This window comes from Eschrichtius robustus, chromosome 13, assembly GCF_028021215.1.
Source record: "Eschrichtius robustus isolate mEscRob2 chromosome 13, mEscRob2.pri, whole genome shotgun sequence".
Lineage (NCBI taxonomy): Eukaryota > Metazoa > Chordata > Mammalia > Artiodactyla > Eschrichtiidae > Eschrichtius > Eschrichtius robustus.
Genome location: NC_090836.1, coordinates 55,501,765 through 55,529,263, shown reverse-complemented (window position 1 = coordinate 55,529,263; position 27,499 = coordinate 55,501,765). Strand labels below are relative to the sequence as shown.

At 41.1% G+C, this 27,499-nt stretch overlaps 1 protein-coding gene and 1 non-coding gene across 4 annotated transcripts in view; both read left to right on the top strand.

Annotated features, from left to right (window-relative positions):
• The window catches only part of GRIP1 (glutamate receptor interacting protein 1), a 454,025-nt gene that overhangs the window by 349,052 nt on the left and 77,474 nt on the right, over positions 1–27,499 (top strand). For 2 of the 3 annotated variants that reach the window (XM_068560189.1, XM_068560188.1), the window contains exons 8-12: positions 2,997–3,144; positions 5,040–5,209; positions 12,073–12,225; positions 22,828–23,014; positions 23,674–23,819. In XM_068560189.1, coding sequence (XP_068416290.1) covers positions 2,997–3,144; positions 5,040–5,209; positions 12,073–12,225; positions 22,828–23,014; positions 23,674–23,819 — 804 coding nt within the window. Of the gene's footprint in view, positions 1–2,996; positions 3,145–5,039; positions 5,210–11,256; positions 11,413–12,072; positions 12,226–22,827; positions 23,015–23,673; positions 23,820–27,499 lie in introns of all 3 variants that reach the window. The other variant, XM_068560187.1, reaches the window with a different exon arrangement.
• On the top strand, positions 16,518–16,681 carry LOC137776045 (U1 spliceosomal RNA). The gene has a single exon (XR_011076167.1). It is a non-coding gene; the product is annotated as a U1 spliceosomal RNA (small nuclear RNA).

Sequence of the window (27,499 nt, the reverse complement as noted above, 5' to 3'; positions counted from 1 at the left end):
ATGGCATTTTTCACAGAACTAGAACAAACAATTGCACAATTTGTATGGAAACACAAAAGACCCCGAATAGCCAAACAATCTTGAGAAAGAAAAACGGAGCTGGAGGAATCAGGCTCCCTGACTTGAGACTATACTACAAAGGTACAGTAATCAAGACAGTATGGTACTGGCACAAAAACAGAAATATAGATCAATGGGACAGGACAGAAAGCCCAGAGATAAACACCCGCACATATGGTCACCTTATCTTTGACAAAGGAGGCAAGAATATACAATGGAGAAAAGGCAGCCTCTTCAATAAGTGGTGCTAGGAAAACTGGACAGCTACATGTAAAAGAATGAAATTAGAACCCTCCCTAACACCATACACAAAAATAAACTCAAAATGGATTAAAGACCTAAACGTAAGGCCAGATACTATAAAACTCCTAGAGGAAAACATAGGCAGAACACTGTATGGCATTAATCACAGCAAGATCCTTTTTGACCCATCTCCTAGAGAAATGGAAATAAAAACAAAAATAAATAAATGGGACCTAATGAAACTTAGCTTTTTCGCAGCAAAGGAAACCATAAACAAGATGAAAAGACAACCCTCAGAATGGGAGAAAATAGTTGCAAACGAAGCAACGGACAAAGGATTAATCTCCAAAATATACAAGCAGCTCATGCAGCTCAATATCAAAAAAACAAACAACCCAATCCAAAAATGGGCAGAAGACCTAAATAGACATTTCTCCAAAGAAGACAGACAGATTGCCAACAAACACATGAAAGGATGCTCAATATCCCTAAGCATTAGAGAAATGCAAATCAAAACTACAATGAGGTATCACCTCACACCAGTCAGAATGGCCATCATAAAAAAATCTACAGACAATAAATGCTGGAGAGGGTGTGGAGAGAAGGGAACCCTCTGACACTGTTGGTGGGAGTGTAAATTGATACAGTCACTATGGAGAACAGTATGGAGGTTCCTTAAAAAACTAAAAATAGAACTGCCATACGACCCAGCAATCCCACTACTGGGCATATACCCTGAGAAAACCATAATTCAAAAAGAGTCATGTACCACAATGTTCATTGCAGCACTATTTACAATAGCCAGGGCATGGAAGCAGCCTAAGTGTCCATTGACAGATGAATGGATAAAGAAGATGTGGCACATATATACAATGGAATATTACTCAGCCATAAAAAGAAACGAAATTGAGTTATTTGTAGTGAGGTGGATGGACCTAGAGTCTGTCGTACAGAGCTAAGTAAGTCAGAAAGAGGAAAACAAATACCGTATGCTAACGCATATATATGGAATCTAAAAAAAAAAAATGGTTCTGAAGAACCTAGGGGCAGGACAGGGATAAAGATGCAGATGTAGAGAATGGACTTGAGGACCCGGGGAGGGTGGGAGGGGAAGCTGGGACGAAGTGAGAGAGTGGCATGCACATATATACACTACCACATGTGAAATGGATGGCTAGTGGGAAGCAGCCACATAGCACAGGGAGATCAGCTCGGTGCTTTGTGACCACTTAGAGGGGTGGGATAGGGAGGGTGGAAGGGAGACACAAGAAGAAGGGGATATGGGGATATGTATACATATAGCTGATTCACTTTGTTATACAGCAGAAACTAGCACACCATTGTAAAGCAATTATACTACAATAAAGATGTTAAAAAAAAAATACTACCAAAAATATACAGTCTTGAAAAGTGAGATGACTCAAAGGCTTGAGGTCATAATATATCAATAATAATAATAATAATATTCTATGTGTATAGCACTTTATAAATTACAAAATGCTTTAACTATACATTGATTTCCATTGTAGTAAACGCTGAGGAAAATGTACCATTTTCTAGGTAAGAAAGCAGACTTAGAAAATTTTAGTGACTAGTCTACGATACCATGATTTCTTCATTTACGCAAAATATTGAGAAAAGAAGAAATAAGTACAGGTGTTATAAGTCCATGTCCAGGCCTCTTTCCCTTGTGACCTCTGCCTCTTCTGAGCTTTAAATGATGTAATGAGTTTTCTCACTTATTCATACATTCATCAACAACTATTTATTGTACAACCTCTGTGTGCCAGTCATTATGCTGGACACTGTGGATGCTGTGATGGACAAGACACATGCTCTGCCTCCACAGCAAGCTTGCCATCTGGCAAAGGACAGAGGCATGTCATCCACACTAGTCATTAAAAATGAGTGAGGTGTGTGTGACAACAGCAGGAAAATAGCAGGCTGTGGGAGCACAGGAGAAAAGGATCTCACCAAATCATAGGTCAGGAGAGGCTTCCCAGAGGAATTGATGTTAACATCCCCAAGTACCAGTTGATGGAATGAAGAGAGTTCCAAGCTAAAAATAAAGCATGTGTGAAGATGCTTCTGAGGGAGAGGTGCCCCTAGATCAGAGCCAGAATAGGGATAACCCACAGGATTTACATATTTAACGTAGTGTATGCCTTCCTACTATTGGCCTACTTAGAGACATCATCTATTCACCCTTCCTTCCCATCCATCCATCCATCCATCCATTCATCCATCCATCCATTCATCTATCCATCCATCCATCCATCCATCCATCCATCTATCCATCCATTCATAGTAGGTGCTGCGATGTTTATTGAGTTAATTAATTTTTTAAACTTTTCTCAAGAGACCCAGTATGTGCCAGGCACTGTGCCTAGTGATGTAGAGGGCATAAAGGTACACAAGACATCATCCCAGCTGATGTGAAGCTTAAGTGTTAATTGAAGAGATAAACCCGTGCGCATATTACCGTAATACAAGCTCGATAGAACGGGTGTCCTAAAAGATGCCCTAAGAAGTTACCACACACTGGACGTGGGGATAGTACACGGAAGGAAATCTAAGTTTCAGTGATAACGTTAACAGGTCAACATCAGACGGAACATTCTCCACCTTTTTCATGTGTCTGTTTGATTATTTATCCTGTTTTGTTTTGTTTTCTGAAATTTGTTCTTCCATAGATTCTGTGGCAACAGCATCCGGGCCACTACTAGTAGAAGTTGCCAAAACTCCTGGTGCCAGCCTTGGTGTGGCCCTGACTACCTCGATGTGCTGTAACAAACAGGTCATTGTCATAGACAAAATCAAATCTGCAAGTATCGCAGACAGGTGAGTGTCATAGAGAGTGCCTACTCTTCAAAACTGCATGTGTGTTAAAATATGTAGAGATATGTTGATATATGTATATACATGCACATATGTAATACCTACACATATACACACACAGTAAAAAAAGAGCTCTTCTACCAGTTTATGCAAGCTTCATATACAAAACAAGTTACTGTTCTAGCGCTTAAAAATTCACCTGCCTTATCAGCCACCCCATCATGTAATGTTGCTTCACCCAAATGTTTGGTGTGGCCTTTAGAAATGGGAAAAAAAGTCAAGCAACTCAGCACATGTACCTACTGTGTCCTAGGGTAATAGCCCGTTTTTGGTTTAGGGTAGCTAAGCAGATCTTTATTATGTGAACAATTAATCCTGCCACCATACAATCTTATTCCTTTTTTTTTTGAAATAAATAAAACAACATTTTTTAAATGATACAATCTTGAAAGAAAGGCCCTCCACCGTCATAGTGTGTTAGTCTTAGGGTTTCACCATTTTCAAGGGTCCCCGAAAACATCATTCATTCCCATGACAATAAAAATGCAAGACTTTTATCCTGAACTCTTCTTCCTAATTAATATTTTAGACTTACAAGAAGGGGGAAAAAAGACTACCTTAGCACCTGATAAATTATTTTACAGCTTCTGGTAAGAAAACCCCCAGCTCATAGCTGAAGCACTCCAAGTGCATCCACGTGGAATTTTATTTTTAGATGACTTGAAATGCTTTTGTCTTGAGAAGTAGACTCTGGTCACCGTGGAAATGTTTAGGTCTATTGGGTTGGCCGAAAAGTTCATTTGGGTTTTTCCGTAAGATCTTACCAAAACACCTGAACGAACTTTTTGGCCAACCCAATACTTGACTACCCAATCTCCCTGCATGTTTCCAGCCCTCTTCTGCCCAGGCCCTGGCCCTGCCTGGTGAACCTCTGACTCCGATGCACCTGTGGCAACCCCTGTAGTGGTCCATCTACAGCTCCACTGTGCTGGCTGTTACCTACATTCAGCCCTTTAACAGTCATGGCCGTTGACCCACAGGTGCTCTCCCATTCAACGGTGCAGGATGCTTTCATTTTCTCCCTGTTTCTTTCCCATTTCGCAGCGGGTTAGCAGATTAAGCAGCTGTCCACTTGACTGGTACCTCGGGGTGCTGACTGCTGTGTTTGCTGTTCTCAACTCATCCAGTAGCCAATCTCTTGAGTTCAGCAGGATGTAGCAGCCAGCCCCCCATCCCAGCTACCCCCGCACCCCACTCACCACGAAGGCCTCCTCTGACTACTCTTTGACTCCTGCATAATTTCCATCATCATCGAGAGCTTTTGTACTAATAATTGTTTAACTCCAGAAAAACAAAATAAAACACAGTAATCAAGCACTGGTGATCTGGGAGCTTGAGTGAGACAATTCTGAGCAAGCACTGGCTCAATCTTTCCCCAAGTTATTCCCATTAACACAGAAAATAGTTGTAAATGACCCTATTCCCATTCTGTGAGTCACATCTTCACATTCTGAATGTTTACCAACTCACAGATGTAAAAACCTAGGAGGAAAAATCACAGAAAAAAGTCAAGGGGAAACATTTTCCTGTTCTTCCCTCCCTTCCTGCTCACTTCCCCTCAACTTGCAGCATCACCACCCCCCCAAATAATATATTTTTTATGAAGGACAAAAAAACACATTTCCTTGAGTTTTTCTGTATATTCTACAAGGTTTTACATTCCTCTTCATATCCAAGGAACTTAACATCTGAGAGGCGGTGTTTCCTATAACATCCAAACGATTCCTTTTCTTTCTTAAGTAAGTGAAAACTGTGTGAAGTTTTAACTATGAGGACGTGAAAGTTGGAATCCCAGGAGGACGGCTCGCCATCGTAGTGAGACTTTCTCCTTTCCATAGATGTGGTGCTCTGCACGTGGGCGATCACATCCTGTCCATCGACGGGACCAGCATGGAGTACTGTACGCTCGCAGAAGCAACCCAGTTCCTGGCCAACACCACCGACCAGGTCAAGCTTGAGATTCTTCCCCATCATCAGACCCGCCTGGCCCTGAAGGGACCTGACCATGGTGAGAGGATCCATCCGGATAAATATCTGTTAATCCTCCCCTTGCAATGATTGCTTCTCCAGCAGAGTTAGAAAGCAGGGAGACGCTGAGTTTAATTCTGCCTCTGTCATTTCTTTTCAAAACCACAGGTGATCTTTGTTTACTCTTCTTCATCTTCCAAATCCCTTTTCCCAAGCCACAGGTAATTTACTTGAAACCCGCAAATTGAGGAAAGAAAGGTTGTTTGAAATAGAATTTTCAGGCTTGTACTCTTTGATTTTTTTTTTAAAGCCTTTGGTGCAAATTGAGTGTGGAGAGAAGGGAAATAATTTGACTTCCTGTTATTCATATTGAATTTCCACTCTGCTGAAAGGACAGTAAAGGCAAATAGTAAAACTCCCAGTTTTTAAAAATAAAGTGGGTATCATGCCAGACCCTTCAAATATTGGGGGAGGTGGGTGGGAACAGTTGCATGAGGGATGACTTTCTCTAGATTTTGTCTGTTCACCAGAGTAGTTTTTTTCTTAGGATGGAGAACAACCTTTCTGACCAAATATTTCCCCTGGGAGTATCAGAATATTTCACTACAGTTATGCAGTAACAAGTGTCAATTGAGGGAATCTGCATTTTCACTGTCTTGAAGCTCACAGATCTGCTTGCTGAGCATTTATATACCATCCCACCTAAGCATCTTTAAATAAAACCCAGTGCAAGAAAAAGGACTTTGAGCCCAAAATCAAATGAAGAAAGACTCTCCAGTGAGGTCTTTGTTCCAACCCTCCTCCCTCCTTTTCCTTAAACCAAGCACCCTCCATTTTTATTCCTTGAAACCAGTTCCTCGAAGCCTCACTAATACTATCAGGGCTTCCTAAAGGCGAAGAACACATTTCTGTATGTTTAGTTAGCAAGAGAAGAATTTTCTCTGGAACCGAAATTTTGCTTATGAGGAGGTCATTTGTATCCTATGTCTCCAACCTTCTAAAACACGCTGCACTTTTCCACAGTTTAGAAAAAAAAAGAGGTACCAAATAATTTTCATACTGAATGAGTCAGCTGGATGCAACCTTTTTTAATTAGATGGAGCTTAGACAGCCCTGGAGCTAATGAAAATCTCCAGTACAGCATTCCCTTTATCAGATTTTAATTTTACACATTGGAGTTGGAGAAATGAGGCAGCCGAGGCAGGTTATGAAATTCTGCCTCATTTGAACGGAAATGATAAGGGGGTGCCATTTATGGGAACATTCCCTTCCCGTCAAGGGGCCATGCAGGCCTTTCCCGCTCACTGGCTGAGAAGGGAGATTTCTAAAACCGTTAAGTTTCTTCTAAATTAATCTGAAGTCGCCACTGGATTTGGGGCACAGTGGGCACAACAGTGCACACTGCCTAGTGCTTTTTTTTTTTTATTAGTTGTTTTGTTTGTTTGTTTTTTTATACTGCAGGTTCTTATTAGTCATCAATTTTATACACATCAGTGTATACATGTCAATCCCAATCGCCCAATTCAGCACACCACCATCCCCACCCCACTGCAGTTTTCCCCCCTTGGTGTCCATATGTCTGTTCCCTACATCTGTGTCTCAACTTCTGCCCTGCCTAGTGCTTTTTCAGCATGAGATTCCGCTTGGTAAATTCTGGTATCAGTGAATCAGGAAAGTGAACAGACCCTATAAAAATGTCATTGTCTTTAGCAACCTCATTTTTCCCACCTTTTATTTGCCCTGTATACAAATCATAAATAGTTCAAATAGTTTCCACTCATGAACTATTAAATATTTTTACCTGCCAAGACAGTCTGAGAAGATGAATTTATATACTAAAATGGATGGAGACCAAAAATTAATTTTTCTTTTCTTCACTGTGGAAAACCTGACGTCATTTGTGATTTTTCAGGGGGGTGAAGGGCTGGTCATTTTAGTAATTCTAGCTTCTGTTTTTGACCCTGTCATCCACTTTTGTTGAAAATTGTTCACCATCTTCTTTATCTAACATACAGACATCTCCCTACATTTTACATTAAAATCAGACTCGTATTTCCAAGAAGAAATAAATATTGGCTCTTAAACATAGTTAAATCCCCGTTAATCCTCAAAAATGTTATTGTGTTTCTAATTCTCAAACTTCTGTTTTGGTATGTAGTGGTGTTGTTTTACATAGTTTTACCCTTTTACTACAAGAAAGCTCTGGTTATTTTTTCAAAATCTCTGATACCTAAACAGCATGTCTCTCATCCCATAGGTGGATGGAGATATAACATTTCCTAGATTTTGCTTAGCAACAAAGCATTCAGGAAAATATAGCATTCGGGGAAATATAGAAATGAGCACATCAACCAGGAATAGATTAACTGTGCCTTTTGCTGGGAAGTAGCAACATTCAAAAAGCCAACAAGAATGAGTTTTCTAAAGAGCTCAGAAATTGTTCCCACTGAGGGTCTTTGGGAGACATAGTCATGATTGGAGGAAACTTTGTAAAAGAGTTTGGAAAAGAAAATGTGAGCAGAGTCATGAGGTTCTATACATTCAGTACCAGGAGGACTTCCATTTCTGAGCCCCAGGAGCAACCACCAGAGTAGCTGTTGCCTACACCCTTGGACTCCTGGACAGGACAAGAGGGTACACTTAGAGAAGAGAACAAACAGAAGTACCTTCCATATCAGATACCTCAAGATTTCAACAGCAATGTCACCATGGAATGATAGGAAAAACATTATATTTTCCTTGCTGTTTATCTGTAACAAAGGACTTAGGAACACACATAGGAAGAGGCAGTGGAGTGTGGTGGCTGAGGGCAGCAACTCAGAGTCAGACTTTGAGCACTTTAATTCTGACTCCACCACTTGGGAACTTAGCAAGTTACCCAACTTTTCTATACCTCAGTTTCTTCATCTGTAAAATGCGTATTGTAATAATACCTACCTCATAGGTATATCGTGAGTATTGTCTGAGATAATCCATGTAAAAGCACTTAGCACAGTGCCTGGTATATAGCGAGTACTCAGTGAAAGCTGACTGTTATTATGGGGACCATTAAATGGGAAAATATAAATGAATATTTTTTGCAAAATGAAAGAGCATGCCAAAAATGTAACATCTAATTTTTAAACTAAAATACTTGCCTAACATATGAGTATTAAGTACACCACCATATAACAGTAGATTTAGAGTGCACGTTCAAAATAGGCTATAGCTGTCTTCTCTGGCCTACATTGTTTGTTGAATGCCTTTTGCATTCATTATCCATGGCATGCAGTTTTGTGCATTATCGAATATAATTTTTGTCTCAATTATTTTATGTGTATGAAGATTGAGTCCCCAGTAGTAGTTCAAAGTCAAAGTAAATGTTATGACCTACATTTAACCTGCCTGCCACAAATGGCACAGTGCCAGGCATACAATAGGTGCTCAATGGCTTTCTTATTGAGTTATTAATTGGGTTTGACAGTAATCAAAAATGCCCAGTAATTTTCAAAGCACTCCATAAAGAACTGGGTCGAAAGTGAGTGTAGAATTCTGAAGTTCACTCACTGTCCCTCATTTGACAGTATTTTACAGAGCTCAATAGAATGGCTGTGGGGTAGATTAGCCAGACCCAGCAATGACTGCATCTTGCTAAAAAGTCTTCTGGTACACCCTAAAGTAGAATAAGGATGGTGAAAGAGAATCCATCAGGGACTTCCTGGGCAGTGCTCTTTATCCCAAGGAAACTGCTGCTGCAGTGTGGACAGTGTGGGCATGAACCCTCTGGCTGATATTCCTGTTCATTCATGCATGCATCCATTCACTCATTCATTCACTCATTCATCAGTCATTATATACCAGACACTGTTCTAGTTGCCATGATACATCTAGTGAGCAAGACAAGCAAAGTGGATTCCTATTCTCATGGAATTTACATTCCAGTATAGAGGGACAAACATTAAAAGTATATTAAATAAATAAAGGCATTTCAGACAGCGATAAGTGCTATGAAGAATATAAAACAGCAATGGGATAGCATGGATGGGAGAGGGCAACTACTTCATCCAAGGGGGTCAGAACAACTCTGAGATATTGGTACCTGAGCTGAGACCTGAATGATAGTAAGAAGCCAGCCATGCAAACAAGGGGGAGAAGAATATTAGAGGTAGGAAGAACAGGAAGTGCAAATGCCCTGAGGCAGGAAGCAGCCTGGCTTGTTCTAAGACAAGACAGAAGACCAACATGGCTCAAACAGACAGTGATGAGGAGAGTGATAGGGGATGAAGCTGGAGAGATAAGTAGGACTCACTTTTGATTCTGTTTGTAATTGTAACCCATTGAAGTACCTTAAATGGGAGTCACATGATCTAACTTACGTATTTGAAAGATCATTCTGTATTGTGGATACAGAGATGAACCAGGGAGGCAAGTCTGAAGATGAGGAAGTGATCTAGGTGAAGGAGATGGTGGCTTGAAAGTAGAATAGTGGAGAGGGAGATGGAACCCAAACTAGAAACAGCAGTGGATAGAAAGAAAGGGCCAGATGGTTTAGGGTTACAAAATTATGGTGGCCAGAAAAGTGTGCTGCAGATTCCTGAAATAGTCTCTAAACTTAAGTGCCCAGTGAGTGAAATTTGTTGAGTGAGAGATGCATCTATTTCCTTTAAAAGATGATTCACTGGCAAGTAGATAGAAAGTAGACAGAATCAATGCTATTCATAAAGGGTCATTGGATTTTATTCTGTGTACAAGCATCATGCTAAGCACCTTAGGTACATAATTCTCACACTTGGCCTGTGGAATAGATGCGTTCATGATCTCCACTTGACATATGAGAAAACTGAGGCCTCGAGAGGTTGAGTAACTGGCCAGGGTCATATACAGAAGACGGGCTGGAGCCAGAACAGAAGCTCAGGTTGGCCTCAGCCCATGGTGATCTGTCCACACTAGTGCTTTTGTTCCATTTACTGTCTCATTCCAGAAAGGCTGTGAAGTGGCCAGTGAAACTGATATCACGGATGGTATAATCTAAACTCTTATGTAAATAACCCTCCTTTAAATACTTACAGAGTATTTGACCTCACTACATGAATAGATGCTGCAAAATCATTCACATGTAAGGCATCTAACCTTAGAATCATAACAGTAGGAGATAAAAGTTCATATTTTATTTTTCATTTTTTAAGATACTTAAATGAAAAATTTCATGTCAATATAGTAACAAACATAAAAGTGCTCGTATTTCAGAACACTGGGTAGAAAATCAAATCTAAACAATATTGAAATTAGAATGGAAATATGATATACAATTTTTTGAAAATAAAGGGGACACCAGAATTTTGAAATTGACTTTATTAAAATTTCATGGCATCTTAAGGAAATATAAAGTATTTGAAATACTTTAATAATTAAATATCTCTTTCAAATGTAAATACATCTTTTAAAAATACCCCCCAAATTGTAAAATATATTGAGACTTTTATCTTCTGATTAGAGTATAAATAAGATCCTGATAATGATAGATGATTAGAGTGGTTTATTGTTGAGAAAAATCAAGTTCAAGGGATGAATAGTAGTGTAATTAAAATGTCAGAGCAGTAAATTTTGATGTGTGACTAGTAAACCCCTTGAATCAGGAGCCAATGTGATTTATCGTTCCTTCTTTCCTTTTTCTCAAAACAAGTGCTACTAACTGGCCAAGATTTGCAAATCTTTAATCACTAATCTTGTGCCATAGATCTTTGTGGGGTTGACTTTTAAGTTTAAAAAAAAATGTTTTTAATCTCTGCTGTGAAGCACAGGGGGAGATTAGAAATTGATTCAATAGTCATCTTAAAAGGAGAAAAAATGGGCTGGGGAAAGACATGCATTATTCTTGGGAAGATGAAAAGTTACCATCCCTGATGTTAATCATCAGTTTTGCTGACCACTGAGAAAAGGGCAAAGTCAATATATATATATATATATATATTTTTTTTTTTTTTGCAAGCAGCTTTCATTTTTTTGTTACACTTTTTATTTGTGCAATTCAGTTACTTTTTCCTCTTTTTTTTTTGGTTCTTTGTTTGTTTGTTTTTCTTATTTCTCATCATCACTTCATATGGGCAGTGAAAATTCAGAGGAGCGACAGGCAACCTCCCTGGGATTCCTGGGCCAGCGACCACTGCAGTCTTCACACCTACCATCACTATAATACGTACCACCCTGACCATTGCAGAGCGCCAGCCCTGACATTCGCGAAAGCACCTCCTCCAAACAGCCCTCGTAATGTTCCAGGCTTTCGCCTCCTGGTCTTTTACTTAAATTATATTCTTCTCACCCCTTCCTCATCTGATTCATACCATTTTTGGTTTCATGGGTGTGGTGTGCTTTTCTTTATGTAGTAGCAACTTATCATTTCTGTCATCTCTTAAGTCCTTCTTTTCCATCAGAAAGCATTTGTTATTAGGAAAGGACGTAAAGGTTCCAAATGCTTTAGGTGTGGTCAGGAAATAACAATGCAGGATAGTATATACAGTACAGTATTCTCAGACCTTATTTGTGTATGTGGAACCACTTGTGAAATTCATGTCAGAAAACATCTATGAAAATGAGGTTATGTATTTGATGCATTGAGTTGTTGTTTATGGAGAAACTTGTTTTAATGTTTACTTTTTTGTCTAAAGCAAAATTCATAGAGCCTCTCGGTGTTGCATTATACTTATGAGGATCAGTGCTACTCCTCAGGCATTTCCGGGCCCTTGTAACTCAGACTCTAAAGCGCTGTCTCCATGGCTCCTGAGATCTGGTCTCTGATTGGTTGGGGTGCCTACTAGCCATTGCTGTGCCTCTTGTGTGTCTTTCTGTATTGTTGCTGGTTGGCAGGTGTGGCAGGCTCACACCCCACCTGAGAATGCTCTGTGCCAAGTCCTCACTCTTTTACAGCAGCTTTGTCTTCATCCTTCTCTCCTACCTCCACGAGTGCATACAGCCTGAGTTCCCTGAACATGGGGACTTTGCCTCGAAGCCTCTACTCCACTAGCCCACGTGGAACCATGATGAGGAGGAGGTTGAAAAAGAAAGACTTCAAAAGCTCACGTAAGTGAAATGTTAGCCAATGACTTTTGGCCTGGAGGAAACGTGGGGGTCCGTTGGAGTCTTGGATATAAGGAAACCTGCAGGAAGAGTGTTTCGCAGGTAGACGCTAAGCAGCTCGCAGCCCTGTGCCAAAGACCGTTGAAATGATCTCTCTTATCGACATGGTAATGATTGCACCAAATACAGTTTCAGACTGAATTTGTTAGTTCATTCTACCTTTGCCTATAACTTTTTTTTGAGATCTTTTTCTTGCTCTTTTGATCTGATAAAATAACCAAAGATGTGATTTTTTTTTTTCTTTAAGACTCCTTCCTTATATCCTGGGTAGTTTTGGACATGAAGTCTTTGTTCTTAGTTTCTTATTCACCCTAAAGCAATTTTTTGAAAACTACGTCCCCCTTTTGATAAATATAAGAGTTCCATGCAGTTGTTTAGTATTATTATAAATTTCATACTAAATTATATTTCATGGACCTCCCCCTGCAAGAAAGGCAATGATAAGTTTAAACATGCGTTTTCAAACTGTGTCTCATTCCCCTTGAATGTGCATTTTCAAACTGTATTTCACTCCCCAAGATTCTAATACTTTCCCCAGGAACCTGCCCCACTGAAAATCTCTGCCCTAACATATATCTCTGTTACTCACTCCAGCGTCAGGAAGATTGAAGGATGCTGGTCTTTACAACAAGCATCCTAAGGTCCAGGAATTTCGACTGTGATTCTTAGAAATATGATCTTCTGGGACAGCCAAGCACATTATAGATTAGGCAAGACTAGGAAGATGTGGTTGGCTGCTTGCTTCTGGATAGCTGGTTGTACATGTAAACAAGAAAAGGGTGGTTGAATGCCTTAGGGAAGAAGGGAAGAAACACATCACTCCTAAATTTTTCTTTTGTGGTGACGGGAGGGCAGAATATAATCTCTCATCATAATCACATAAGTTTTAAAGGAAGAGAACACCTATCTCTCCAACCAGATCTAATCATAGTCTAGAGAGGTGTGAGTATTTCTTGTTTTTTTTGGTGGCCATGACTGTGATTCCTGTAAAGAAGCTCAAAGAAGATGGAATCTCTTCCTGTGCTTACCATGGGGATAAAGTAAGGACCACTCTTAAGTTACCTAAACAAAACCAAACCCAGGTACTTCAAGACTGGTGTTAAAGAGAAGATGTTCTTGTGAGGAAGGGTGGTTGGATCTATTGGCTCTTCAGCTGGTTTGCCAGAGGTTCATCTTCAGAGGTGGGTCTGTGGCCAGGCCTACCAATGCCACCATCAGTGTAGGAGACCAGCCATCACCCATACTGGGACATAGTCTCTTCATGTTATAAGAACCTGAGGTTTCCTTACAAGGAAAACCATCGCAAACCTCCACTGTGCTGTATTCATGATATTGACGTGCATATCCCTTCAAATATAAGATTTGTCATCTTTAGTACAGGTAAATAGAAGGAAGACTGAGAACCAGGAGCTTCTAGAGCCTCATATGTTTCTTAGCTGACTCGAGAGAGTAAATTATTTACTCGTGGAAGAAATGAGTTGAAGGCAACATAGTGAACTGGTTATGAGCATAGCCTCTGGAACCAGGTTGTGTGGGTTCTCATCCCAGTGTCATTAATTTCTAGCTCTAGGACCTTGAGCAGATCTTTTAAGCTCTCTGTACCTTAGCCTTCTTAGCTACAAAGTGGGGCTAATTATAGTATTTACCTTATTGGGTAATTGTGAAGATTATATGAAAATGTGTATATGTGTGTGTGTGTGTGTATGTATATATTCTCGTCACTGAAAGGAACGTGCAGGACAAGAAATACACTCTAGACTATATATTCATATATATATATGATATGTTCATATATATGTGTGAATAATGATATATTCTCATATAATCTTCACAATTACCCAATGAAATAAGAACTATAATTATATATATACTATATATATATAACATATATATATGCTAGAACAATACTTATTAAATAGTAAGTGCTATTGACATTGTTAGCTGTTTTGAATAGCTTAAGTGTTTGCTGTTATGATACCTAAATCTGAAATGTTGACACTGCTCTCAAATGTAGGCATTTTTCACATGGTTCCACTTTGACATAATACATAGGTTGAGTCTTCCATTTAATGCCTCAGGATTTGTGGTGGATATTTTTATATGAGATTTTTTACATAAAATGGCTTCTTGTGCAACACTGCTTACTGAGAGAAAACAGGCTAACAGCCCTCAGCAGGGAAGGGCAATTAAAACGGATGCATTCATGTTCATACTTCTGCTTTAATGGCCAAACATTTGTTTGTGTGTGGTAAGACTGCTGTCTTGATTAAGGATATTAGTGACTACAAATAAATGATAATCTGTTTGGCCATCTCAAGTAGATGTTTACACATCTTAAAGTTTTTTTGTTTTTTGGGTTTTTTTTTTTGGCTGTGTTGGGTCTTCGTTGCTGCACACAGGCTTTCTCTGGTTGCAGCGAGCAGGGGCTACTCTTTGTTGCGGTGTGTGGGCTTCTCATTGCAATGGCTTCTCTTTGTTTTGGAGCACAGGCCCTAGGCGCACAGGCTTCAGTAGTTGTGGCGCGTGGGCTCAGTAGTTGTGGCATGCGGGCTCCAGAGCGCAGCCTCAGTAGTTGTGGCGCACGGGCTTAGTTGCTCCGCAGCATGTGGGATCTTCCCAGACCAGGGCTCCAACCCATGTCCCCTGCATTGGGAGGCAGATTCTTAACCACTGCGCCACCAGGGAAGCCCTACACATCTTGAAGTTTGTAGTAGGAAACAAAGCTGAGACCACGCTGTCACCAATACCCATAACCAACTGATAAATTCTCTCTTGAAACAGCACATATTCTCCAACATAGTAGAAATATAAGCAGAAACCTGGTTCTAGAAATTTCTTGATATTTATGTTTGCTGTAGACTGTAGCCAGTAGAGCACCACTGACCATGTACCTATCAGAATTTGTCTTGGGAAATCATACATTTGTATTTTAATCAAACAATAAGATACAAAAACTATAAACTTTTATTCCCACTTCAGAAAGACCTAAAAAAAATAAACTAATGATAGTTTTCCAAAGTCAGAAAAAAACTGAGGATTTAGTTTTTTGGTTTTCTTTTTCTCTTTTGCTTAAGCTTGGTATGGTCACGTTAGATGTAAAGGTTTTCCCAAATAACTGATAATAAAAGTTTTATTGCTACTCTCACTATACCATGGTTTATTTCCATCACTTTACTTATGTCTTTATTCTGTGCCACTATTTGCTGCCCCCTTTCTAATACTTACGTTTCTATGGCAACCAGGCCATTTGTATGGATGCCGAATCATGGCAAAGTCACAATATAATAATAGTCTCTTTGCCGTATTGGTGATGAGTTGAGGCCAGAGCCTGCAGAACAGAAAAAATTCTTACATATGTTTCTAATACAAAGGAAAGACATGGCCAGAAAAGAATGAAATCTTCTCACATAAATATTAAAACATTCTGTGTCATTGACCAAAGGGGAAAATACAGGAAGTCTGTAACAACGTGTTACAAGGATTAAAAGAGTAAAGTGCCATGTTTGTGTCACAGGGAAAATGATAAGTACCCCCTGCACTAGGCTTCCAGGAGTGTCACAAAGCCCTGGGAGGGTGGCAGAGCCATGTCACAGAGGGAGCCCTCTTGTCACCTCTTCCGGATTCTTACTGACCTTTCCCCCACGGCCTGAGCTGCCCCTTTTTCTGCCACGGAGGCCAAGGCCCCTTCCAGAACCCCATCATCCCCCGTGATGGCAGGGCATGACTGAGCAGTGGGTCTGGCTAGTTCCCCCTGCTTCCTGCTCCAGTACATAGAGCCAGTGTAGACGCTTGCCTGTTCCCAGTCTGCCTGAATTGCAGAAAAGGGTAGAACTTAGAACACATTCTCAGAATAATCTTTGCCTCTTCTGTGGTTATCACTTACTACTAGGGAGGGCACCATTGAAAAGAGCTGAAAGGAAGAGAGTGAAAATAACCGAACAATTTTTGTCCCTTCCAGCAGCCCCTGAAAAAAAGAACATAAGACAAAGCTCATGGTAAGCTTTTATAAATGACCATGCAGGGAGCCCTCAAAGGGGACAGCTTAAGAGCTGCCTCCACCCCCATTTGGAGAAGAGAGCTGTTAGCCACTCCCACTGTCTCCTGAGCTGGATCACGTGATACACAATGTGCTGAGTCCACAGCAGGTGGACTCTAATGTGGGAAACTTTAGTGAGATACAGGTCTTCAGTTACCGGATCCAAGAATGGCAAACACAATACATTAATAAATCTTTGATACCTACGTGGCAGGGGAGATACCATGATCATGAAGGTGGTTTTCCCAGGGCGAGTCTCATCCTTTGTACTCCGGATGCGCTGACTCCTGCGATTTCCCCAAATGAGGGACATTCGACTGCATAATTTGCGTTAGCGGGGGCCTGTGTTCGCACTTTCACTTGTTTTAAAAAAAAAATCTTTGAGGTCCACTTCTCTATATACTTTTTAAATGCTTTTCATATCTGACAGTAAATCTCATAGCCATCTAAATTAAGGAAACATTTGGCAGATTTTTAAACTTTAGGATCTAACCAGTTGTCTTTGGCCTCCCCTCCCTTTCTTACACTAGGAAAGACAAGAATTGACAAAAACACAGGGTCATCTTCTGCAGAACCCTCCAAATGGGAGTGAGAACAGGACAGAGCAGATGCAAATCCTGAGCACAACCTTGGCACACACCAGTTAGCAGTATTCAAACAGCATGTCAGCAATGTATTCTTTTCCATCTTCACCTATGAGTAGAAACAGGCAGACCTCAGGCCAGAACTAGTACCTTGCAGGAGTATTTGCTGCTGGAGAGAGAGAATGCTTTATACAGCTGTTTAAACTACAGGGTTATAATTCATACATCACCTTTATTTTCTTCTGCTGGTTGACCACATTAGTGAAGCAGGATAATCAAGCTCATCTTTTTCTCCTCCAAGTAACATTGGTTGTTTTTTCTTCTGGCCCATCATCTTTAAATCTTCAATTTATCTTTTTCATCTCTGGTAGTAATTTTCAAGACGTTAGTATGTGTGAGTAATCAGTACATTGAATTTCCAGTGAAATTTTACTGTTTCAAAGAACAGATTCTAGTATGTCAGAGGACTTTTAGAGTTAATGGTATCCTAGATTATTTAATATCATCCTATATTCTTCATAAAATTGTAAAACCAATGTTTAATATATTCTAATTCTAAATTAAATGTCCTAATAATCTCTATCACTTCAACTTGCCTCCAGACAGAGGTTATGAATTTAGTGATACCCATAGTGAATTTCTATTTCAAAACCTTCTAGAGAACAAAATTCCTCAACTATCTTCTCTAACTGTTCCTGAAAAGTATAGCAAGTGTCTTCTTTGAGAAAGTCTTTACTATATCTAAACTAATTCCCCCTATTACTATTAAATTACTATTCCTTCTTGATTTTTTCTTAGTGGTAATAGTAATCGGCTGACTTAACAATTCAAAAATAATGTTTAACTCCAAATGAGTAGTCCAAAAACCTATACCAAATTGGGATCGCAATGGAAAAAAATATTAATGTGAACCTATAGAAAGTTCCATAGAAAGTAAAGTATTCCTGTTGAAGTCCAAAAAGTAAGAAGACAGGGTGCCAGTCATCTGCCAAATAGGTGATGTTCTAATATTATATTCCCACCTGCTATGAGTACTAACTGGAAAGAAATGCAACTCTCCAGATCCTTACTGACAGGAAATGGTATTTTCTACTGGTTTTGTGGCCATCAGTAACAAAATGTATGGTCTGGAGAGCAATCAAAGTACAGCTGATATCAACAAAGGCACACTAGAAAATATGATCTGAATTACTATTTGATAGTTTATGTGTCAGATCTTGGAATTGTGGGCCACCATCTGTAAAAAAGTTTAGGGTTGGAGGCTACTTTCATCCCCTAATACAGGCTACTTTAACCTCATTGACATTAATTCTGCTGGGAAAGGACAATGATGGTGCTTCTTAAGAAGTAGATTTTCCTCACTCCTACTGGAAAAATGATCCATCTCACCATCCTCTGCCATGTCAGCTTCAGTGCTGGAATGATCTACATGGTAGAAAAATTAGGGTCCCAAAGAACAACATCTAATTCCTTGACTCAGCAGAATCTACATCAAGTGCTGGTTCCAAAAAGGAAAGTGTTGATATTTCAAAACTGGATTCATTCCTCATGAGTTTAGCCTTCATGGAATGTTGCAGGCACTGGAATTTCAGAGAGGAAAAGATCTGGTCCCAAGCTTTAAAGAACTCAGGGTCAAGTGGAGAGACAGGCCGGCAAATAAAAACCTGATAAATGCTGAACTAGGACCATGTATTAGAAAAGTGGAAATGTAGAAAAGTAAATACCTAATTCTGTCTGGATAAGGCAAGGGACGGGACATTAAAAACCCAAGGGGGGTACTTCCCTGGTGGCGCAGTGGATAAGACTCCGCGCACCTGATGCAGGGGGTCCGGGTTCGATCCCTTGTCAGGGAACTAGATCCCACCTGCATGCCACAACTAAGAGTTCGAATGCCACAACTAAGGAGCCCCATGCCACAACTAAGGAGCCCACCTGCTGCAACTAAGGAACCCATGGCTGCAACTAAGGAGCCCACCTGCCGCAACTAAGACCCAGTGCAACCAAATAAATAAATATCAAAAAAAACAAGGGAAGGGCTAAAGTGGCAGAGGGCACAGCACATACAGAGGTGCAGAGGCATGAGAGCAGGCCTGGAGAACATGACTCAGGAACAGAGCATAAGGGAACATGAGACTGGATGGGCAGGAGAAAATGAACTTATGAAGGATCCTGCGTAGTCTGCTAGAATTGAAGATTTTGTTCTCTAGGAAATCGGGAGCCCTTGAAAGATTCTAAACTTGGGGGTGACCTTCGCATAGTAGAAAAGCCCCTTGGGAGCAATTTGGAGCTGTTAGCAAAAGATAAGGGGCAAGGACACTGGTTGGAACCCTATGTAGTAATCTCTGCTAGCAGTGATGAGGCTGTGCTCTAGGGGAGTAGAGAAGTTGGGGCCTCATCTTAAACAAAGTTAATCTGGCAATAATATGCAGAAAGCACTGGACATGAGGGGACCCAGAAACAGGTATATTAGAATAATTGGAATAATGAATGCAATGAAAGTAATGAGAGCCTGAATTAAGGCATTGGCGATAAGAAAGGAAAAGAGGATTTATACAAGATATATTTTAGTCATCATCCTGGAAGAACTTAGCAACTGATTGGATTTAAGACAATGAGGAGTTGTGAGTCAAAGGTTCTTTGAGATTTCAAGCCTGGAGGACTATCAACATGATGGTCCCATTCGTAGAAATAGTGGTGGCCATGAGAAGGAGAAGATGATTAACTCAATCTGAAGATGTTGAGTTTGAGGAGTCAATGAGACATCCTTGTGGATGGGACATCAAGGAAATTCATCACTGGAGCTTGAGAGAGTCTAGAGAGGGAGACACGAGAAGATACATGAGAGGTCATATTACAGGTGCATTGGAAGTGAATGGGGGAAAGAATGAGAGTAGAAAACGCTTAGGACAGAACCGTGGTCAGCTCTATGTTTGGAGTGCAGAAGGCAAAGGAAGTGGTAAGGGCTGGAAAAGTAAGAAACTAAGAACAAAGCTTCATCAAAACTAAGAGAGGAACTTCAGGAAGAAAGGGATAGTTCCCAAAGCCAGTTGCTGCAGAGTGGTTAGAGAGGATGAGGCCATTGTTTTTGGCAATCAGGAAGTCATCCGTGAGAGTAGTTACAGTAAAGGGTGAAGGGAGAAGTCAATTTTAAACAGTTTGGGAATCAGTACAAATCTATAGAGAAAGGTCAGAAAGCTAGGGGAGTGAGTAGGAAAGTTAGGAAAAATGTCAAGAGAGAAGTTTTTATGGCACAAAATCACAGAGGGAGTGGAAAGGGAGGGATAGTATCAAAAATAATGAAAGGAAGAATTAGCCTTGTACATCCTCCTGAAGTGGGGGTGGAGGGGGAGAACACATGATGATACTGAGAAACTGAGGTTGAGAAGCATGTTGTTTAAGGAATTCTTGTCAAATGGCTGGATTTTTTCAGTCTTGTAGGAAAGGAAGTAAAGTTTGACCCTTAAAAGAGTAGAAATGTTTGTGAAAAATCCCATGAGGAATCAAATAAGGTGCCAAAATATCACACCACAAAAGATTCCAGGGCCCCATAGAGAATAATGTGAATTCATCATGACTTTCCGTAGCACCCTTCAGCAACTCAGTAACAGCAGTGGAGTGACTGGCTATTACCAAAGACTATGGTGTATGAGAGTAGACAAAGTCACATGAGGTGTAAGAATACTAGCAGAGGCATCATTGAAATGGTCACCGGAGGTCCAGGTGGAGTATGGAGGAAAATGACGTTAGAAAAGGCAACGAGCTGGTAACCGACTATACTGCTGAACTGAATGAATACGCATTTTCAGAACTCTAATGGAAAACTGATGAACTTATAAAAGTGCTAACAAAAGATCAAGATGAAAAAAAAAATTAATTACATGGGACTGAGTGAACTGATGAGGATGATTATAATTTTTGTGACCTTCTGTTTGAATTAAAAAAAAAAAAAAAGGCAACGAGGAAAGATGATGGCTTGCAAACCAGATTCTCACGTGAGGGAGGCAGAGGCTTCTAGAGTGTTCTGCTCCTACCTCACTACCTGCAACAGCTGTGTTTTTATCTGGAATACAAGGGCGTCTCTTACGTGCTTTCATATGAAGGGGGGGAAATATCTGTTGCCAAAAATATTGTTTGAAAGCCATTAGACTAGGAGACAAGTGAGAGAAAATGGGACTAGACGTCCTAAAGAGGAGAAAGTCAGATCGTAGGGACTTGGGAAGATGGCTCATAAGGACGTGTGATCAATAAGGAGGATTCAGATATTGAGATCCTGGAGCTCTATCCACTCTGAAGGAAGATGGGGTCCAGCATCGGGGTCTGCTGGCAGAGAATGGAGGAGGATGGAACTGCTAGTAACTGGCATTGAGAGAGATGAAGAACCGTCAAGCCAGCATGTTAGGAGATTATGGCCATAATGTCAAAGGTGCTGAGGATAACGAAGGGTTAGAGGAGGTAGGTTAAGAGCCAAGTCCTGAAGTCAGTGAGGAAATGGAGGGACTTTGCAAAAACAGAAAACTATGGGTTTGAAGATGAGACAAAGCAGAAATAAATACAGAATATGGAACTTGAAATAGGAGTGATTTGAGATAAACAGCACTGCATACAGGGAGCAAGGAGTATTCTAAACCCTTCTCTCTCCTTGCCCCAGGCAGGGAGCGTGAGGGAAAATACCTTCTGGTTGGAGAGGGTCCTGAGGTGTATGGTGTCATCAGGTTTCAGTTGGAGGAAGGAGGCCAGAGACCTTTATTGGAGGAAGTGGCAGTCAAGTGCAGGACCCTACAGGCAGAGAGCTTGCTCACAGAGAGCAAAGGAGGCCCGGGTGCCAGTGAGCAGCGCTGAGAGGAAGGCATTCCAGGAGGATGCTTTTTCACGACCTAGGCTGGGAATGGGGACAAGACAGCTGTGTGCCTGGGGGCTTGGATGAATATCAAGAAATGAATGAAATAAGAGATGACAAGACAGGCTGGCGAGCCAGTGGGAAAGAACAAGAGCTGAAGAGACCAGATTTGCAGGTAGGAGGAATGTAGGGTTTAAAGGACTCCATTGTGCCAACCCAGCGCCACGTTAAGGCTGACGACCAGCCCGTCCTCATCACCCCAGGAGCCAGACTTAGATCAGTTGTTTCTTCAAAACTGAAGGTCAAGTTGTTTGTAAAAAGCTGGAACCTTGGGCTTCCCTGGTGGCGCAGTGGTTGAGAACCTGCCTGCCAATGCAGGGGACACGGGTTCGAGCCCTGGTCCGGGAAGATCCCACATGCTGCGGAGCAACTAGGCCCGTGAGCCACAACTACTGAGCCTGCGCATCTGGAGCCTGTGCTCCGCAACAAGAGAGGCCACAATAGTGAGAGGCCCGCGCGCCGCGATGAAGAGTGGCCCCCGCTCGCCGCAACGAGAGAAAGCCGTCGCACAGAAACAAAGACCCAACACAGCCAAAAATAAATAAATAAATTTATATTTTAAAAAAAAAAAAAAAAGCTGGAACCTTAGGTACAAATGGCTAAAGTGGGGGGGGAAACACATTAGACCAGTTAAGCCCAACCCCCATTTTCCTAGATAGGAAGGAGATAAATGACTTACCCCAAGGTCACCCAACTGGTTGCTTAGTGCTTGAGCCAGGACTTGACCCCAGGTACCCTGACCCCAAGACCATCCTCTTCCTACAGCTCCCACAACTGTCCCTGCAGTTAGGGGTGGGCCTGAGGAGGGGGCTACACTGATGCTGTGACTTCGATGTGACGAATATTGGGAGACTCGTCTATCCTGTTCAGCTCTGGTGAAACTTTTTACGCTAAAAGACCAAAACCTCACATCCCACCACTGCCAATGAGCTTTTGTTCCGGAGACATGATCTGTTTCAGAAACGCTGGCGTTCCTGGTGCCTGTTCCAATCTAAAGTCATTTCTTGTGTGTGTGTTTGTTCCTCTAGTGTCATTAGCCTCCAGTACGGTGGGCTTGGCTGGGCAGGTTGTTCACACAGAAACCACAGAGGTTGTGCTCACAGCAGATGCTGTCACAGGATTTGGGATTCAGCTGCAGGGCAGTGTGTTTGCCACAGAGACCCTCTCCTCTCCACCTCTGATTTCCTATATTGAAGCTGACAGCCCGGCAGAGAGGTGAGACGTTTTCCTTCACGGCATCGTTGTCTGCCCTGCATTTCTCGCTGGCTATCTTTGACTAGCTAATAAATTATGGAACAGTGCTCAATGCAGGAAATGCAAGACGTGATGAACTCTGTTCTGACAATAAAATTTTATGTTCTTGATCAGGTTTGAGAAAGAATAGCGAGCATGAGTGCCTTTAGCAGATTTTTGGCCATTGGCGACTAGAGGCTAAATTAATTAAAAAGGAAAAAAAAAATCTCTGAAGTCCAAACTTAATAATTTCTCTGCCATGGGGGAATGCACATTCATCATTACTATATATTGGTTCAGATCAGATTATAACAATACCATGGTGCTGAATTATTAATTACTTTTCTGGGATATTTCAAGATTCCCTTGCTCACATTTGTAGCCATGAAATGCAAGATTGTAGGACATTGCATATAACCGAATCACTTTGCTGTACACCTGAAACTAGCACAATATTGTAAATCAACTACACTTTTATTAAAAAAAAAAAAAAAAAAAAGGAATGTAGGATATTGCAGTTGACCTAATAGGATGCCCACAACATTAAATAAATAACACCAAATGCTATTTGCCAGGATCTTGGCAACTTCAACTGGATAATTATTTACTCTATGACCTGTAATGTGTGGTTCTAAATTCAGATGTGGGGTGCTACAGATTGGAGACAGAGTGCTGGCCATTAATGGAATTCCAACTGAAGACAGCACCTTTGAGGAAGCCAGTCAGCTGCTCCGAGACTCTTCAATCACAAGCAAGGTCACACTGGAAATTGAGTTCGATGTTGCAGGTATGATCATATAATCTCAAGTCAGCTGCGGAGTCAGGAGTGGACTGCATGTGAATTATGTGGATTATGTGGCAGGGGATGGGGGAGGAACGACAAATTGTTTTTATATAACGAACGTGTTTTTGTTTCGGAGGTTCAAGGTGTCATTTTGAATTGAGCATTGCTTTTGTATTATTCATTAAAATGTCACCACAAGAACAATTGAAAATAAATGTGACAAAATGAGTAAGTAATAGCTGCTATAAACGTGATTAAAAAAATCATGTAGCCTTTATTCTTCCTGACTTTTCCCCTATATGCTAGAGAAACCATATTCTTCAGTCACAGGGACAAGAAATGCCTCTCTTTGACTCTTCCCACTGCAGAAAAAAATATGAAAGTTCTGTGGGGAACAATGAAAATTCATTGGGTGGATTTATTCAAGCCCAGTAGGTAAATATTTGGTCTCTAGTGTTAAAGAGAAATCGCACCAGACACTTGTTAAAAATGACAAGGGAGACTTTATTCAAGACTATTTCAATAGCGATCAAGACTTGCAATAGGAAAGAGAGATTGAACTCAGCGTCAAAAACAGCAAGTGCATTTGTATGACTTAAGTTTGGCCATGGAAGGAGTCCTTGTCAGTAGCTAATAGGTGTACAGGTTTTAGAGGTCAGTGCTAGTTCCCATTTAAGAAAGTTGTCTTCTCTTAGTGAAATACTATCTCACAGACCCAATAACCTTTACCAATCAATAAAGATATGCTTTTGGACATAGGGATCACATTATCCCAACAAATATTTGCTGAATGTTTACTGTGGGCCAGTTACTATTCTATACAATGGAGATGCAACAGTGGACAGGAGAGGGAAAAAAAAAAAATCCCTGTCTTCATGAAGCTGATATTATAGCAGTACAGAAAGTTAATTTAAAAATTAGTAAATATAAATTTAGGCAGTAATAGCGCTCTGAGGGAAATAAAGCAGAATGGGGGTTAGAGAATGACTGTAGGGTTTTTTTTTTCCATAGGATAACTCTCTAAGGAAGAGACATTTCAGCAGAGATTTAAAGGTTGAGAAGGAGCCAGCCATGTCAGAATCTGGGAGGAGAGCATTCCAGGCAGAGGGAGCAGCCAGTGTAATAAGCTTGGTGGATTTGAGTAATAACCTTGGTGGATTTGAGAAACAGCAAAAAGGGCTCTTGCTGGAGCATATAAGGGAGCTGGGGATAGGAGTCAGGTTTGGATTTGGAGGTGGGGTGGGAGAGGTTGGAACAGGCCAGTGCAGTGCCTTGGTACAATTTTATATTATATAAATGTAACGAAGTCATGGAGCATGTTATGGAGGGGAGTGAGATAACCTGATGGATGTTTTGGAGAGATCCTTATGAAGTATAGGGGGGACAGTAGCAAAATTAGAAAAAACCAGAAGGTTGTAGCAGAAGATTGGTGGCTTGGACAAAGTGGTAGTGCTAGAGATGGTGACAGAGAGTGAAGTTTAGGATGTGGCTTGAAGCAGAGCTAACATAACTTGCTTATGGGTCGGATATGCAAGATGAGAGAAAGGGAAGATCATAATGATCCTGAGTTATGAAGGTGAGTGGTTGAGCAGATGGCGATATCTTTAACTGAGAAGAAGACTTGAAGCGTAGAAATTTGGGGATAACAAAAAGAGTTCTGTTTTAAACATGAGTAGGCAAATCCACTGTCAATACTAGGGAAAAAAGGACAAGTACATCCATTCCTTACTCAAAAGACTGTTCCCAAGTACCAGTTACTAAGTGCTAGGCGCTGCGCTATGTTCAGATCATTGAAAGAAAGAATAGAAAGGATCGACATCTTCAAGGACTTTGTATCCAATTAGACACAAGAAAGAACTGCTGAAAGATAAGAATAGACTTGCTGAAAGTGTGTTGCCACTGGAATGCAGAAGGAAGTGCCCAGGAGACTGCAGGCTACCTCCTGGAGCCTGGGATTGGGGTCTCTGCTGGAGAGCAGGACTGAGGAGTGACCAACACGGTGGTGATGGTTAAAGGCATGGAATAAAGGACACCACTAGGGAAAGAGTAGTGTTAAGAAGGGGACTGAGGAGGGGACTTTGCCTGAGGAATACTAAGATTTAAAGGGAAAGGACACTAGTAAAGGAGACGATGAAGATGCTATAGGAGAAGTGGGAGGAGAACCAAAACTCTTTGGAAGCCAAAGCAAGAGTTTCAAGGCAAAAGTCACCGTCAATAGCATAAAAGTGCTGTGGAGAATTCAAGTAAGAAAGGCAGGAAAGGAAATGTCCACTGGATTCGGCAATTAGGAAGAAAGACATCGTAGAGAAGTTTCAAGGAACTGGGGGACAGAAGTCAGATTGCAGGGAGCTGAGGGGTGAGGGAAGAAAGTGTGGAGAAGTACGGACAAGCTGTGCTTTTGTCTGCCAAGGGGTTTTGGAAGACAGTTTGGCAGGAAAAATGCAGGGAATAGATGAAAAGGACTGGAGGCCACCATGGGCTCCTCTTTTGAGAACTTCTGCAACATTTAGTTACATACTCGGTGCACTGTTTTATACTGTACTATCTTCTTTTTCTTTTTAATTTATTTATTTTTTTATTTATTTTTGGCTGCGTTGGGTCTTTGTTGCTGTGCACGGGCTTTCTCTAGTTGCGGTGAGCGGGGGCTACTCTTCGTTGCGGTGCGTGGGCTTCTCATCGCGGTGGCTTCTCTTGTTGCGGAGCACGGGCCTAGGCGGGCGGGCTCAGTAGTTGTGATTCATGGGCTCTAGAGCGCAGGCTCAGTAGTTGTGGCTCATGGGCTTAGTTGCTCTGAGGCATGTGGGATCTTCCCAGATCAGGGCTCCAACCCGTGTCCCCTGCATTGGCAGGCGGATTCTTAACTACTGCGCCGCCAGGGAAGTCCTATACCACCCTATCTTCTAATCAGTGGTTCTTAACCAAGGTCAGTTTTGCCCCAGAGGACATTTGGCAGTGTCAAGACATTTAGCTATAGATGAAAGGAGATGGGACAGCAGATAGAAGGGGATTCCGCATTCAGAGAGGTGTTATTTTGTTTGGTTAAGACTGGAGAGATTTGAGCATGTTTGGGGCCTGAAATAAATGAGAGAGAAAAGAGATAATTGGTAGATACGGGTTTCCAAAGGGTTGAGAAGGGTAGTTATCTAGAACATAGGTAGATAACTTGTCTTAGACAGAAACTAGAAGACCTCTCCCTAGGAGTTTGAAGAGAAAGATGTGAGAATATAATTACATTTTTAGCTGTGTTTAGGAAGATCATGTAAGAACTGTCAAACAAGGGTGAAAGGGTCCGCACCTTGGGGAGCTGAAAAGAATGATGAAGGTTTAGAATAGCTAATGGGGAAATGAATGAGATAACCAACCAGACTCATGTAAAGGGATTTTCAAGACCAAGCAGAGTCCAGAAGCTCTAAGTCTATAGCAGCATCAACCTGCATGGTCAAGTAGTTTTTTGTCAGGAGACCTCAACCGCCGAAGAATAAAAGCAAAGACAGTAGATGATTAGATTGATCCAGAGACTGAGATTTCCAGAGAAGTTTCAAAGAAGGAGCGTGTAAGTCATAGAGGTTCAAATCGTTGCAGGAAGAGCAGAGGAGTGATTATGATAATAGCATCAAAATTATCATGATATTTATCAAATGCTTACTCTATGGCATGTTACTTTTCTAAGCCCTGCCTGTGCA